Source organism: Nuphar pumila, chromosome 3, assembly GCF_984573655.1.
Source record: "Nuphar pumila chromosome 3, dmNupPumi1.hap1.1, whole genome shotgun sequence".
NCBI lineage: Eukaryota > Viridiplantae > Streptophyta > Magnoliopsida > Nymphaeales > Nymphaeaceae > Nuphar > Nuphar pumila.
In genome coordinates this window covers 92,614,088-92,630,571 of record NC_143251.1, presented here as the reverse complement: position 1 = coordinate 92,630,571, position 16,484 = coordinate 92,614,088, and the positions used below count along the sequence as shown (strand labels likewise).

The window sequence follows — 16,484 nt, the reverse complement described above, 5'->3', positions numbered from 1 at the left end:
CCGAATCTTATCTTTTATTGTATTTCCACACATCCATCTAAGCATCCGCATCTCAGCTACACTCATTTTTTGAATATGATGTCTCTTGGCAGCCCAACATTCCGTACCATATAGTAAAGCGGGTCTAATAGTCGTCCTATAAAACTTTCCCTTCAACCGCAATGGCATTCTACGATCGCACAGCACTCCAGTAGCACTTTTCCATTTCATCCACCCAACCTTTATCCTATGATTTACATCTCCATCAATTTCTCCATACTTTTGAATGATGGATCCCAAATATTTGAAATAATCATTCACCGGTATATCTTGCTCACCAAGCTTCACTACACTCCCATCACTACTTCGTTGCTTACTAAACCGACATTCCATATATTCAGTCTTACTCTTACTCAACTTAAAACCTCTAGCTTCCAATGTCTGTCTCCATAATTCTAACTTAGCATTAACCCCAGCTCTAGACTCATCAATCAAAACAATATCATCAGCAAACAACATACACCACGGTACATTTTCTTGAATTGAACTCGTAAGCTCATCCATCACTATCGCAAATAGGAAAGGGCTTAAAGCAGATCCTTGATGTAACCCAACCGTTATCGGAAAATTGGTTGTCACCCCTCCACAAGTGCGGACATTGGTTACTACTCCTTCATACATATCTTTAATTATACTAATGTACTTGAGAGAAACACCTTTCTTCATCATTGTCCACCAGAGAACGTCCCTAGGTACTCTATCGTATGCCTTCTCTAAATCAATAAAAACCATATGCAAATCTTTGTTCCTCTCTCTATATCTTTCAATAAGTTGTCTAAGAAGATGTATAGCTTCCATAGTTGATCTTCCAGGCATAAAACCAAATTGATTCTCCGATATCATGACAACCTTCCTCAACCTAGACTCAATCACCCTCTCACAAAGTTTCATAGTATGACTCATGAGTTTTATACCACGATAGTTTGTGCAATCTTGTATATCACCCTTATTCTTATATAAAGGCACCAAAGTACTCTTCCTCCACTCATTAGGCATCTTATTTGTTCGCCAAATCAAGTTAAAAAGATTTGTCAACCATTCTAAACCTTTCTCTCCCAAGCATTTCCAAGCCTCGATAGGTATACCATCTGGGCCAACTGCCCTTCTTGATTTCATTTTCTTTAAAGCCTCTGCAATTTCTTTCTTTTGAATCTTGCGCATGAAGTCACGATTTATCTCATGAAAAGGAATGGAGAAGTCTCCAAGATCTTGAGCATGACTATCATTAAATAGCTAACTAGTGACCTGTTCATTAGAATAAAAAAGTAACAACGAGGGCTTGTCTGGGACAGTGCAAGTTCAAAACCCAATGGTATAGTTGCATAAATGGTGGGGGTCTGCCTAACCCCAGATTGCCTATAAAAAAAAAAAATATACAAAAGTAAGTGGTCTGAAAACAATCGTGACTAAAGCACAATAGAGCAGGCTGTCTCACATTTGAGTCTCAAAATGCCATGTTTCATCAATCTTGAGTGCAGCTATCCAAGTCTCAAATTGGTTTGATGGACCATTCTCGGTCCAGTCTAGCCAAGTTAATGTTGGATCAGTCTTCTGAATCTTGATTTGTGTTGTTAGACTCTTAAACTGGACCAGACTCTACATCAGGATCCCCCTCAGGCTGAGCCAAGTTGGCCAAGTCCAGAGCAGAAATTAACACTAGCGAGACATTGATGCCTCCTCTTATTAATTAAACATACATGTACATCTGAGACATTGCAGGTCAGTAGCAATTGATGTTTTATTCAGTTGAGCTGAGACATTGCAGTAATTTTGCAGCGGAGCTCTCGGACATGTTACTGGTAAAAAAATTTGCAGATCGAGGCACCCCGCAATAAAGCTTGGAAAACATCTGTAGAAGACTCCACAATGATTAAAAGCCTCCAATCAGCATCGTCCAAATAGCTAGACATCTATGCTTATGTATATATTTGGAAGTGAATTTTCTGGGTGCCATGGATGCTAGCTGCATAGCCTGACAGTACATGCAACTGCTTGTGCCCAAAGCTTGAGCCTAGCTTTCACTTCCTCAGGATGGTCCCCTGAAAACCAGAACCTTGATCAGATCAAAACACTAGAGATATCATGAAGACAAGCAACCAAAATTACAGATTAACTAAACCAACCATGACAAGAATAGAAAAACTATCACATATGAGAACATAAGCTAGTTTCCAAATTCTTGAGCATGACAAAAATGCAGGTACCATCATGTTCAAAATGTTTTAATAACATTGAATCAGAAAGACCCACATGAAGAAATACAAAATTTTAGGAATGAACCTGATTCTGTTCGTGAGATCATTAGAAAGTGGGAGCTGGATTTTGAATGCTGCTATAGCGTTCAAAAGATTTCAGAGGCCAGGCAGTCAAATCAATTCGATATGGATTTAGAAGAAATTGCTGGATTCAGCTTAGAAAAAGTTGAAAGTTTCAAACATTATCAAGAAGAAAATATTTTTCATAATCAAGCAATAAGCTAATAACAGAACAGAAGCCGTTTGTCTTTGAAACAGAGATGTTCTATTTAACCCAGAGAAAAATCTATATTCTCACCAAATTTCACGATTGAAGTCTTGGAGAGAAATTTGAAAATAAAGATTTAAATATCATAATACATCAAATAATAGTCATATATTTTAAGGAAAAAAGGTTTTAAACCGCCAACTTCCCTCTGTTCCACAAGAGAAAAAAGAAATAATTGCAAAAACTCAAAAGTTTCTTCAAATTTCATAATCCCTACTCAAGAGTATTATCCTAAACCTGAAAAGAGAAACATATCAAAATTGCACACGAAGTTTCTTCAAATTCCAACTTATAAAAAGGAAAAACAGAAAAAGAACATTGAATTTCCTCTTTAAATCATACCCATAGATCATAAAACCAAGCTTTTTCTTCAAGTGCACTAGAACCAGTTCAGAAAACAACTTAAACTGCAGCAAAATTTCATTCTTAAACTTTAAAAAACACATTCCTTGTTCATAACACCTGTCCACTGAAACTAACACCAGAACTCGAGATGTAAACCGACAAATTCACTTGAGTGTTCAACACCCAACTAGAAATGTTGCAACTCAAAATCGAAAGGCAAAAGACCTCAGACTTGTAAAGAAGAACAAAGGAGAAACAATGAAATTACCAGGGCTGGAGATCTTCCAATTGGCGATGGGGCTTCCGACCACCGAGCCGACGTCCGGCGACGTGGCCGACGACTCCAAGGATGACTGCTTCTGCTGCTCATCCATGAACCTCTGGTTGATGGAATAACAAAGCTCCAGGGCGGGCAGGGTGTTGCAGAGCTCGGGGATCTCCTCATAACTGAACTCAAATCCCAAGTCCAAGCATCCCTTCAACTCATCAAGGTCATCATCAGTGAGGTTCTTGGTCCTGCTGATCCCTTTAAACCCTTCCTCCTTCTGATCGTTTAAACCCTGGAGGTGACCGTTAGGCCCCTCCTGCTCCTCCTTCTCCCCTGCTGCCACATACCCTTCAAGCAAAACCCCACCTTTCTTCCTCCTGCGCCACTTTCCCTTCTTCCTAGACCCCTTCTTCCCTGATATCCCACATTTTCCGGATATGGGTGCCCCTATTTTTTGATTTTCTGGTGTTTCCTGATCCTCCTGAAACGAGTTCTCCATGGAAAACAGGGTTTCTGGGATGTCATGATCAACAATCGAAGAACCCATCTCTCTCTCTCTCTCTCTCTCTCTCTCTCTCTGTTGGTGTTTCTGTGAGAGAGGAAGACCCTTCTTCCGTTTTAAATAGCGACATGTATGTAGGCATGCCATGCATGTCATGTCATCAGTGAATGGCACACATCCGTATGGTCATAGACCTTAGGCCGTGAACGTGATCGATAAGATGAACGGTGATGGTGACTCGTCAAAACGCGGGACTGCTATGGGATCCACAGAAACCTGGGGCCAGCGTGTCCCCGTCGCTTGGGAAAGGCCGAAGAAATGACGTGTAACGGATGAACACGTGTGTCCGAGGGCACCATGTGGGTCCCGTCCAACGTGTACGGCGGGTCCGCTTGCTGCGGAGCCACACAGAATTGCTCTGCAACGAATGATGAGCGCCCACGTGGGGCCAGGCGATGGATCACGTGGCTGGAGGGTGACTACTCACGATCGGACGGATGGATACCTCTCCACGTCATCTCCACGGTGGCCGATGTGAACGAAGGCTGGTGACGTGGGAGATTCCTTATGGATTGGTCATATGAGAACCGCTGGATTTTCCATGGAGTCCACGTGTCGTATATTAGAATTCGAGATGCCAGCGTCCCTATTGCGCGAAATGGTAAAACAAGGGTCTTTTGGGAGCACAGATCAGGTCATTCGTCGAATACAACCGTCCATCTGGCCGTTCTGATGCTCTCCATGTGGCAAACATCAAAACGGGTTAAGGGTGTAAATCACGCCGCGAGCTCCCGTGCATCGGCGAGGCAGGTGCTGGAGGCCCAATGGCATAGCGACGGACAGACGGGGCGGGGCTTTCCGGCGAGATGGAGGTCCAGAAGCTCTTTGGGTCATTCGACCAATGACCTGATCTGTACTCGTCTTTTGGTCAATTAAGAAGCGCAAAATGATGGAGTGATAGAATGATAGGTGAAGGGTGCGGGTCCGGTTCAATTAGATTCGACCCTGGACCCTAATCGCTCGATCCAATGAATTCGGATGTGACAATTAGAGCCAACCCAACCAGTCTCATTTTTTGGGTCCAAATATAGGTTGGTACAATGTACCCAGGTAGCAGCTTCATATCCGATTGATCTAGCAAGATGAAAACCCAACTTGCTTTCAAACAGATCTGTCACAAGCTCCGATGATTCGAACCCGTTTGACTGGATTCGGGTTTCTTACTTTTGGTTGATTGTGGATGAGAGTGAATAGCTTGGGTCCCAAGAATCCCCTTACCTAGGGATGGAAATCATTTCGGATATGGTTCAAGACATGCTTGATCCAATATTATCTTTGGAAGATCGGGTCTGGTTTTGGATCCATCTTGGACTTGACCCTTACATTGGAGACCCAGGTTCACTTATGGTATGAGTCCTGTGGTACTGGATTCACTGAAAAATGGGTGAGATCCAATGATTTCATGTGAAAATTGTAAAGCGGGTAAGGCCAGACTTATTCCAAGCCAGAGCCGGCCATATTTTTTGGCATGATCACAGCCTGAGTCCAGCTAGGCCCGGCAATATTTGTTCTGGAACTGATCCAGTACCAGATGTAGGCTACCCAAATTCACACCAATATGGATCAGATGACAGATACAGTTCAGATCCCGGTCAGAACTCCAGCCAATATGCGCTCCTAGTTCTATCTTTGTTCCATAAACTTAGTCCAACCCATACAGTATGAATTGTGCCAGTGGATCAAGTACTATACTGCTATACGGTGGCATCATTACAGTGTATACCAGCATTAGGCAAACAAGCATATCCACCGTTGATTCCCAAGATCAACGGTCAATTTTCTGCACATATACCACGGAAGACTAAATGATCCGCACGCCCTTATAATCATACCCTAAAGTTAATTAAGGTATTTTGTCATCTTAAAAGCAAAAATGATCTATATTCCACTATAGTTCACTTCCATTATGTAGTGGTGGTGGGTCCCCCCTCCTCAAGAAAATTCGAGGTGGGTCCGCCAAGCCGGACGGGGCTCGATCGTGGGCTTATGGTCCCCTCCAAATCATAAAAAGTAGAGGATATTACAATGAGATGAAAAGGCTTTAGTTTTCTTGTTCATTGTTAACAACATGTGAATTTATGTTAATGGGGGTATACGCAACACAAGTAGGGGTAGGAAACAAGCCGAGCTGCTCGTGGCTTGGCTCATGTTCGTCTTGTAGTAAAGAGCTGGTTCAAACTCGTAAAGTGGGTTGGTCCAGCAGAATATGAAGGATAGTACTCGGCTCCTATAAGCTCATTGGGGCATTAGGAAATATATTTTTGTGATATTTTACATGTATTTCTTTTGTAATCCTATTTCTTTCGGCTCTAGAACAATGTATTTTTTTTTTTCGTAAACAAGCCAACTTGAACGCAGATTGTTTAATTAACTCAGACTGATTATGAGCTTGAACTGCGCTTGGCTTGCCACAAGAATGAGCAAACACTTTAAGCTCATCTCGTTCAGCTCATTAATTTGCCAGCCCTAAAGCTGAAGTTAATCAAATGAACTCATTCAAACTCGTGTAATTATTGCAAGTTTTGTAGTTAAACCTACAAATCTAAGTTTTTACTAATCCTCTCTAAAGTAAGAGTTATCAAAATATAATCATGGCATGCATAGCGAACAACTAAGTGTCATCATCAAGAAATTGGACGCTGGTTTCATCTTTCAACCAACCAAAAGCTAATTTTGTCATCTGTCTAGGGGCACTTTGTGTGGATTCAAAGATTCAGGGGGCCCTTTTCACAAGGTCCTTTATTTTTTTCTTTTATGAATTTATGACAAATCAATATTTTGTCAGGTTTAGAAAGTGGCCCTGCTGTTTGCAGCTTTCAATTGTTCTTTTAGGCCTTGTGCCCTTCCCAATTATTTATAGGCATCCAGTTAGGTGGTGAAGAAGCCCCACCCAAGTTGCATAAGATTCTGATCTATCTCGACCTGGAGCAGAAACCCGGTCCTGGACCCAACCAAGTCTGTTTTGCACATTCATTTGGTTTGATAGGCAAACTCCAAGCCCTAGGCATAGGTCAAGCAAGTCCTGAATCGCATTCCTTTTATATTATCACTAAAAGGATGTGTTTAATTGTGATCCTTGGATCTATTGATTTGAGGTGAGACTTGGCGTGGGGCCCACAGCAGATCCAACCCTCAAGCAAGCGAGGGATCTTAGATCAAAGGATCTGATATCCCTAAAATGCCTCAAATCCATGGTTTTCCAGTTCGACTGGCCGTGGTGGTGGTGGTGGAGGTGGAGATCTAAGGATCTTAGAACCGAGGATCAGTGATTGCCTCATATTTGAGATCCGAGGGAATCAAACACACTTTGAATGTGAAAAGAAACATAATAATTACCCAGTGATGTTGAACGTGAGTCCAAGTATCACCTAAAAGCCCAAGCAATTTCCTCATCTGCAAGGTATAGGTGTTTTATGGAAGATTTTTAGTTTTATTTTTAACAATGACATAGATAGCACTAAATTTTAGCACAATACCATAACTGACCGTGTGCTAGAAAATATAACAAACACTACCAATTTTCTGTATTGTGCTTTTGTCTTGTTAAAATTATAACGCTTGATCTTTTCAGGCAACAACTTACTGTTAGGAAAACCGCAAGCAAGAAACAACCGAAAGAAACAACAAACAAGAACGATCAAACAAAACACAAGAAGATTTATGTGGAAAAACCTCTCCTCAAATCCAAGAGTGAGTAAAAAACCATGGCCGCCCAAAGAGAAATCTTTGTTACTCTTCTTCGACAGTTACAAGAGAGAAAGAAAACAAAGTATTTATACAAGGCAAGGGCGACAACCCTAAACCTAAACAAACCGGGTCTGATCCATAAGAAACCAAGTCTCAAACATAAGCCCCCAAAAAAAATTCTTTCGGAGGGTGCGGCCCCCCTGGACCTCCATTCGCTGACCGCACAACGGGACCCGCACCGGGGGAAGCCCCCGGACCCCCCTTCCTGCAAGGAAAAAAACTATGAATCAAACTCCATAACTCATCAATCTCCCACTTGGAGACTGATACAAAAAAAAAATCTCCATCTATCTTATCTTCCCAAACTCTTCTCTGCATCTCTAGAACGACAACCCTCCCTCATGCTCAATGAAGGAGTTCGACTGAGGCAATGCACAACCTCAGTTTCTCAGTGGTCACACCCTTTGTCAACATGTTTGCCGGATTCTCAACACCAAGAATATTCTCTAATGGCAACGTCCCATCATTTATCTTCTCTCGAATATAATGATACTTTAATTGAATGTGTTTTGTCCTTGAATGAAATACTGGATTCTTTGTAAGGCACAAAGCACTCTTAGTGTCACTGAAGAGAATACTTTTGTCATGTTTCTTGCCAATCTCATTAAGAAAAGTCTTCAACCACACCATCTCCTTTTCGGCCTCGAAAATAACAATATATTTAGCTTATGTGGTTGAGAGGGCAACACATTTCTGAAGTCTTGACATCCAGCTGATCGCGGTATTACCAAGTGTAAACACATATCCGAAAGTGCTCTTCCATCCGTCCACGTCTCCACCAAGGTTTGCATCTATAAAACCTTGTAAGTTTGCACTTCTCCCACTGAAACAAAGTGCCATACCTGTCCCCTTCAGATATCTTAATATTCACCTCACAGCTTCCCAATGCTCTGGTCCGGGACCCGCCATGTAATGGCTCACAACTCTCACTGCATGAGCAATGTTCGGTCTGGTGCACACCATGGCATACATGAGACTGCCAACGGCTGAGGCATATGGGACCTTAGCCATTTTCTCTCTCTCCTTGTTTGTCTTTGGTGACTGCTCCTTCGAGAGTTTGAAGTGACTTCTCAGCGGAGCACTTCTAGGCTTTGCATCTTGAACTCTAAACCTTTCCAACACTTTTTCAATATATTTTTTCTGTGATAGGTTTAAAGTTACCTTTTCTCTATTCCGAGTGATCCACATACCAAGAATTTGGTTTGTTGGGCCCAAGTCCTTCATCTCAAACTCTTTTGAGAATTTTCACTTAAGTATGTTTATTTCCTGCATGCTAGAACCTGCAACAAATATGTCATCTACATATAAAAGCAAAATAATATAAGACTCACCAAAGTTCTTGTAGTAACAACAATGGTCCAACTCGAATCTTCTGAATCCACAGTTACACATAAAAGTGTCAAACCTTTTATACCATTGTCTTGGAGATTGTTTTAGGCCATATAGGTTTTTTTGTAGTTTACACACCAAGTCTCCTTTACCCTCGCTTTTGAATCCTTCAGGTTGTACCATATAAACCGCCTTCTCCAAATCTCCATGGAGAAAAGCAATCTTCACATTCAACTGCTTTAGGTACAAGTTTTCTGCAGCCACAATACTAAGAATCATTCTGATGGTGGTCAATTTTACCACGGGATAGAATATCTCAGTGTAGTTAATCCCCTCCTTTTACAAGAATCCTTTGACTATCAATCTTGCCTTCTACCTCTTGTTGCCATCAGGCTCATCTTTCACTTTGTACACCCATTTGTTTAGCAATGCTTTTTTCCCTTTCGGTAATTTGGTTAGCATCCAAGTCTCATTCTTTTGCAAAGACTTGATTTCATCTTGCATTGCTAACTCCCACTTAACCAAATCTTTTACCTGCATTGCCTCAAAAAAATATTCTGGCTCTCAAGAGTCAGTCAACAGTAAATAGTGTAAAAACGAGGAATATTGAGTCAAAGGTTTAGGTACTCTAACAGATCTCCTCAACTTAGGTGCAGGAGTGATTGGCTCTGTGTTACAGTCTACCTCGATTGTCTCAGAATTTTCAACAGGGATATTTGTTGAGATTTTTTCCAAATCAATCTCTCTCGTAATCTCTCTTTGTTTTCCTGTACCCTCTGATTTTACACCGGACCTATCCTTGTAGAATATATTCTCATTGAATGTTACATCATTAGTTTTTATTACTTTCCGACTTTGTTCATCCCAGAAACGATAACCAAAGTAATTTGAACCATATTCAATAAAATTACATTTTAGAGCCTTAGCATCTAGCTTATCCCTTTTCTCAGAGTCAATGTGTACATAAGAAATACAATAAAAAAATCTTAAATGAGAGAGATTTACCTTCTTTCCCGTCCATTCTTCTTCCGGCAGCTTTAGATCGAGTGGGACTAACGGACTTCAGTTGATAAGATAAGATGCAGTGTTGATTGCATCAGCCTAGAATGCCTTTGGCAAATCCGCGTGCAGTCTCATGCTCCTCGCATGCTCATTGAGAGTTTTATTCATCCTCTCACCACCTCCATTTTGTTGTGGTCGGTTCAGAACAATTCGACTCATTTTAATTCCATTCTCTGCATAAAATGCTTTAGACTTTGCATTGTCATACTCCCCTCCATTGTCAGACCGTAAGCCCTTCACTTTCAGCCTAGTTTCATTTTCTACTTCTTAAAAGTGGCAAAAATGTCAGATTTATTCTTCAAAAAGTAAACCCATACCTTTCTGGTGGAATCATCAATGAAGGTCATATAATATCGTGAGCCTCCAAGGGAACAAACAAGGGCTGGTCCCCAAACATCAGTGTGTACCAACTCCAATTTCTCTGCCCTCGGTTCTTTTCCGATCTTTGAAAAACTGGCCCATTTTTGTTTATTTAACACACAATCCTCACAAAAACCAGTGTGTACAAACTTCAAGTCTAGCAGTAGTCTCTTTGATGCTAAACACCTTCATCCCTTTCTCGCTCATGTGCCCGAGTCTACAATGCCATAACTTAGCATCTGCTTCCGAACTCACTGAAGCAACAATATCTCGGTCGTTATCAGTCATGTATAGGGTTCTCAATTTTCTTCCTTGTGCAACAACCAAGATTCCTTTCACAATTTTTCAGAAACCATGTCCAAATACCATTTTATACCCGACACTATCCAACTAACCTATTGAGATCAGATTTCTCTTTAAACAAGGTATATAATGAACATTATGCAATGCCCATTTAGTCCCACAAACAGTCCTAATATGCACATCACCCCTCCCCATAATATCTAACTGCTCATCATCAGCTAAATAAACCTTATCGAGCTTTTCAGCAATGAAGTTGTGCATAAACTTTTTGCACAGAGTGGAGTGAAAAGGGGCGCCTAAGTCTAAAATCCATGACTTGATCGAACTATCCATGCTTAAGATCAGAACGTCCTCAAAACATGTAGTTTCTTCAACTGTCGCATTCACGGACTGAGCGTTGTCCTGAATCTTCTTCTTTGGAGCTTTGCAATCCCGCTTTAGATGACCCTTCTTATCGCAGTTCCAACACACAAGGTCACCACGAGGTCTCGACTTACTCCTTCTCTTTGACCTTGACTTACCACAGTTAGAACTTTGTCCCCGTTGGAAGTTCCTCCTTCTACCTTCGAAACTCAAGGCAGGGCCTGAGGATTCTCCTAACTCCTTTCTTCGAATATCCTCACTAAGAATCATATCTCAGATTTCCAAGAGTTTCAACTTCTTCTGGCCAGATGAACTACTCACCACAGTTATTGTCGCACCTCAACTCTCGGGTAAAGAGGAGAGTAGAATGAGGGCTTTTACCTCATCATCGAAATTGATGCTCACCGAACTCAACTGGCTCGTGATAGTGTTGAACTCATTGATATGGTCTGTCACAGAAGCACCCTCAACCATCTTCAGATTGAACAATCGTCGCATCAGATATACTTTGTTAGAGGCAGATGGCTTCTTGTACATGTTTGACAATGCCGCCATCAAATTCACTGTCGTCTTCTCATTTGCAATGTTAAACGCAACATTGCGAGATAGGGTGAGACAAATCACACCTAGGGCTTGCTGATCCAATAATAGCCATTCTTCTTCCCCCATCGTCTCTGATTTCTTTCCTGATAGAGGATGATATAGTTTCTTTTGATATAGCAGATCCTCGATCTGCATCTTTTAGAAATCAAAATCCTTGCCGTCGAACCGATCGATCTTTATTTTTCCCTCTTTCATTCTTGCTTCGACGAACCTTGCACTAATACCAATTGTTAGGAAAATCGCAAGCAAGAAACAACCGAAGGAAACAACAAAAAAGAACGATCAAACAAAACACAGGAAGAACACACAAATTTACGTGAAAAAATCTCTCCTCAAATTTGTGAGAAAGTAAAAAACCACGGCCGCCCAGAGGAAAATCTTTGTTACTCTTCTTCGACAGTTACAAGAGAGAAAGAAAACAAAGTATTTATACAAGACAAGGGCGACAACCCTAAACCTAAACAAATCGGGTTTGATCCATAAGAAACTGGGTCTCGAACATAAGCCCCCCAAAAAAATTCTTTTGGGGGGCGTTGCCCCCCGCCAGGGGTGGCCTCCGCTGACCGCGCGGCGGGACCCGCACCAAGGGGAGCCCCCGGACCCCCCTTCCTACAAGGGCAAAAAATATGAATCAGACTCCATAACTCATCACTTACATGGTGCGACAAAAGGGTAAAACCATCAAGAAAAAAATCAATTGATCAGATTTGTCATATTTTGAGTCATGAATTGACCCTATTTGTCATATTTTTTGGTCTCGGCCAAAACACTGAATTGTGCCAAAAGTGAGTAAATCTAAGTCTTTGTCAGTTTCTTTTTCCCTAATAAGCCAAGGGAAAACCCGCCCACCACCAACCATACATCAATATCAGGTGTCTGATTGGTAAAATGGTTGAAATCCTCTATAATCACTGGGCAATGCTTAATCAGTTTCTACCTTGTGGCAAGGGACTACAAGCAAACTCTTTTCATGCAAGTACCAGCAACTAGTCACATGAATCCCAAGTTATTGTATAGATACACACTCTAGCCTTCCTTTGTTGGACTATGGATTGGGTTTAACCTGATGTGACCTAGGTGTCTGATTGGTAAAATCGTTGAAATCCTCTATAACCACTGGGCATTGCTTAATCAGTTTCTACCTTGTGGAAAGGGACTGCAAGTAAACTCTTTTCATGCAAGTATCACCAACTAGTCACATGAATCCCAAGTTACTGTATAAATACACAATCTAGCCTTCCTTTGTTGGACTAGGTCCAACCTGATGTTACCCAGTTTGACACGGGTCTATCCAAGAAAACGTAGAGTTTTCATTGTGGTGGAAGCAGTTGCCATTCAATTATCATTTTGAATTGCATGGTAGTTATGGTAACCTCCCACATCTCCCACTATTTAGAGGCCACAATTGTTTGATGATAGCGCACAATATTGGTTTCTCTCTTTTTGGGGTTCAAGGGTCTTGCTCTTCTCTCAACTTCAAGACCTGGGCTTATCGAGGGCATTGATTGCCTGAGGAGAACGCCGACAACCTACATCCACCGAAGCTTTCATCAAAATCAATAATGGCCATGGTAAGTAGCTTTGTTTTTTCACTATCATTGGGTTATGGGCCAATTCTATGTTGTCTTTGTGCATGTGGGTGCGTTGGAGGACTCTGCTAATGAGCAGGGTCATTAGTTTCTGGGAACCCTCCCTCCTCCCACTTTTATCATCCCTCTCTCTTCTTCTTTTTTTTGATATCACCACCACAGCCACCGGCGGATGCCTGCGACTCATAATGGTTGGCCACTGGAGGCCTATCGTCACTGCTAGCCATCGAGGTCGGTCGTTGGTGGTGGTTGTCGACAACACGATTACAACAAAAGATGAGACAGAGGAGCATGGTTTTCCTATTTTTTTGGGTTTTCTTGTCAAAACAATCAACATGCATGGTCGAGGTCGATAGTGGCTGGCCATCAGAGGCTGGCTGACCAACCATCGGTCTCAGAGGCCAGCCCCCGATGGTAGTTGTTTGGGCGACCAAGTTAAAACAACAGGAAAGGGGAATAACCCCCTCCCTTTCGTTTCAAGTTTTAACATCCACAACCGTCAACAAATGACCAGATTCGATGACGACAGAATGTCGATGGATGGCCAAATTCGATGACGGTTGGCCGCTGATAGACGGCTAGATCCGACGATGGTTGGTAGTCGATGGATGACCAGATTCGATGACAGTTGGCTGTTGGAGGTGTGTCAGGTTTCTATTGTAGCGTTGTAGCTACAGTGGAACCTGACCCAAGAGGGACCCTGTCCAGAACTCAAAACCAATTAAAATGGTTCTGGATGGACCAGCCTGCTCTCGATCCGGTGGAACCCGGTCCAAGATAGTTTGTGTCTTGGAGTGGGTCTGAACTTGATCCAGTTATATTTAGTCCATGATCCATATTCGACCCAGGATCTTGTTGGATCAATTTTGGATCATGGGATCCGACCCAAGATTCGGTTGGGCCGAATCTAGATTTGGATCGAGTCTGAATCATGGAATTCAATCCAATATCTGGTTTGATCGGGTCTAAATATGGACTTGGTTTGGATCGTGGGATCTGACCTGATATCCGTTTAAATCAAGTCTGGATCTAAACTGGTTCTGGATCCATGGGATCCAACCCGGATTCATTAAGATCGGGTCTGGACCTGCATCAGGTGTGGATTGTGGTATCTGATCCATATACAGTTTCGAGTATGATCAGGTCAAAAACATGATTCTGTGACCAAAATCCAAGCACTGTTTGACCCCTTTAAGGAGCAGAACGACTCGATGGATTTCATGACACGTTTAGAGCCTTTTCTGACTGATTCCAAACAGTCTTTCACTGGTTCCTACAAGAAGAGACCTTGTTTTCATGTATCAGTGAAATAACAGAGGTTTTCTCATTCGGTTTTAGAGGTTTAGATGCTTTTGTATATGTTTTAGACTGGTTCAATAGTTCTAGGACAGGTTCAAGGTCTTTTTTGACCAGTTCAGAGTATTTTATGGCCAATTCCAGTACTAAAACCTTGGGTATTACCTGTAACAATATACCTATGTCATTTTCCTCATGCTTTTATGTGTAATTTTATCATGGATTTGTGATTCTTGCATGACATTTCATGCATTTTATGTTGCTTTATGTTATTCATGATATTTAAGCATGAGTTATGACTAAATTCATGATATATGTGATATGTTTCATCAAAATTTTATTTATGCATATGAGATGTAGCATGAATTTGTATTTTTGATGTTATAATATATAGTTTATCATGAATATGCATGCATTATGATGATTGCATGGGCATGCTTTGAATATTGAATATAATTACAATAAAAGATCTTGATTAACGAACTCATGTAATCACCAAAGTGATCTGAGTTGTGTTGATTAAGGGTTCTTTCAATCGTGTTGAGTTGAAATTTAATATTACGACTGTGTGTGATTTTAGGAAGCAATGATTTTACTCAAAGACATGTTATTGTGTTCCAAAGTCATGCAGGGTATAATAGTAGGTGTGTACACCAGCCCATGAAGCATATTCGTACTCAAAGGTACAATGTTGAATTGCCTCTAGTTATATGATCTACTAGATTCATCAATTAAAGTCAATTTTTTGAGAATTGAAAAGGCGAAACACCTTTGAGTATTATTGTTTTCACCAAAATAAAACAATAATGACTCTATTATGCTGCCTTAAAAAACTGAATAATAAAGAGCCTCGTATTCACCCTTTCGATTTGAGTCTTATATGAGCATTTATGTGGTCTTTGTCTTTCGTTCTTACAGTACCAGGTTAATTCATCATTGACGGCTCTAGTAATATCCCTATTTTAGACAAATCACATTTTTCTAATTAGAGAAAAACTATATTATTCACTCTAGGTTACATGAACCTAGATTTGACTATTATAACTGACAAACCTCCCACTCTAATAGAGCAGAGCACAACCGATCAAAAGGCTACCTATGAGAAGTGAGAGTACTCGAATAGGCTTAGCCTGATGCTTTTGCAATCAAGAGTGACTAAGAATATTTGAGGTGACATTCCTCACTATAGGATAATGAATAAATTTCTGAGAGTCATTGAGACTCAGTTTGTCAGCTCTAATAATGTTAGGGCCAGTATCCTGATATTCAAGTTGGTGTCTATAAAATATTCTGATGATAGTCACATCCGATAACATATTTTGGAAACGGGTAATATTGCATTTCAGTTGAATGACATGAAGCTCACCATTTCTAATTCCTTCGTGGTATATTTAATTTTGACCTCGTTGCCTATTAAATACATACACTTCAAAATATCTTACAACACATAATGATAAATGGTCTTTTAATGACCTTTTATCTAAGTGTGTTGAAGAGGAAGAGAGATTGAAGGGTGAGAACGTGCAAAGCACACATATAGCTTTTCATCAGGCAAGAAATAAACTTAAGGCAAAAAAAATTCTTCAAAAAGAAAAGCAAGAAGAAAATCTCTTGAGAGAGTTTCAACTCTCAGGCGAGTCAAATTCAGGGTGATGGTTCTTCTATAAAGTGTTTCTTTTGTAAAAAGAAGGGACATAAGAATGTGGAATGCATAAAATATAAGAAATGACTCAATAATAAATATAATAAGTCATTCATTTCTCAAGAATGCAATTTAATCTATGTTTTGTTGAATAGCTGATGGATTGATCTTGGTGCCACTGTGCACATTGCCCATTCTTTGCAGGCATTTCTAAGTAAAAGGAAACTAGTAACACATGAAAGAAGTATCTTTTCAGGAAACACGATGTGTTTTCATGTGAAGAACGTTGTGACCTGCAAAGTAGTTTTGGAGTCTGGTTTTGTTTTGGATTTGGTTGGTACATTTTATGTACCATCTTATAGTCAAAACCTTATTTCTATTTCAAAACTTGATAAGTTTGGTTTTGCTTTTAATTTAAAAAACTTGAAACTTATTATTTTTAGAAATTCTATT

At 40.7% G+C, this 16,484-nt stretch overlaps 1 protein-coding gene across 1 annotated transcript; it reads right to left on the bottom strand.

The window, feature by feature from the left end:
- Positions 1–1,475: 1,475 nt before the first annotated feature.
- Positions 1,476–3,762, bottom strand: LOC149843132 (uncharacterized). Its single transcript, XM_090001712.1, has 2 exons — positions 3,176–3,762; positions 1,476–2,078 (listed from the first exon to the last, which is right to left on the bottom strand). Exons 1-2 carry the CDS (start codon positions 3,720–3,722, stop codon positions 1,999–2,001), a joined length of 627 nt encoding a protein of 208 aa, XP_089857838.1. The 5' UTR covers positions 3,723–3,762; the 3' UTR covers positions 1,476–1,998.
- Between the last annotated feature and the right edge of the window lie 12,722 nt (positions 3,763–16,484).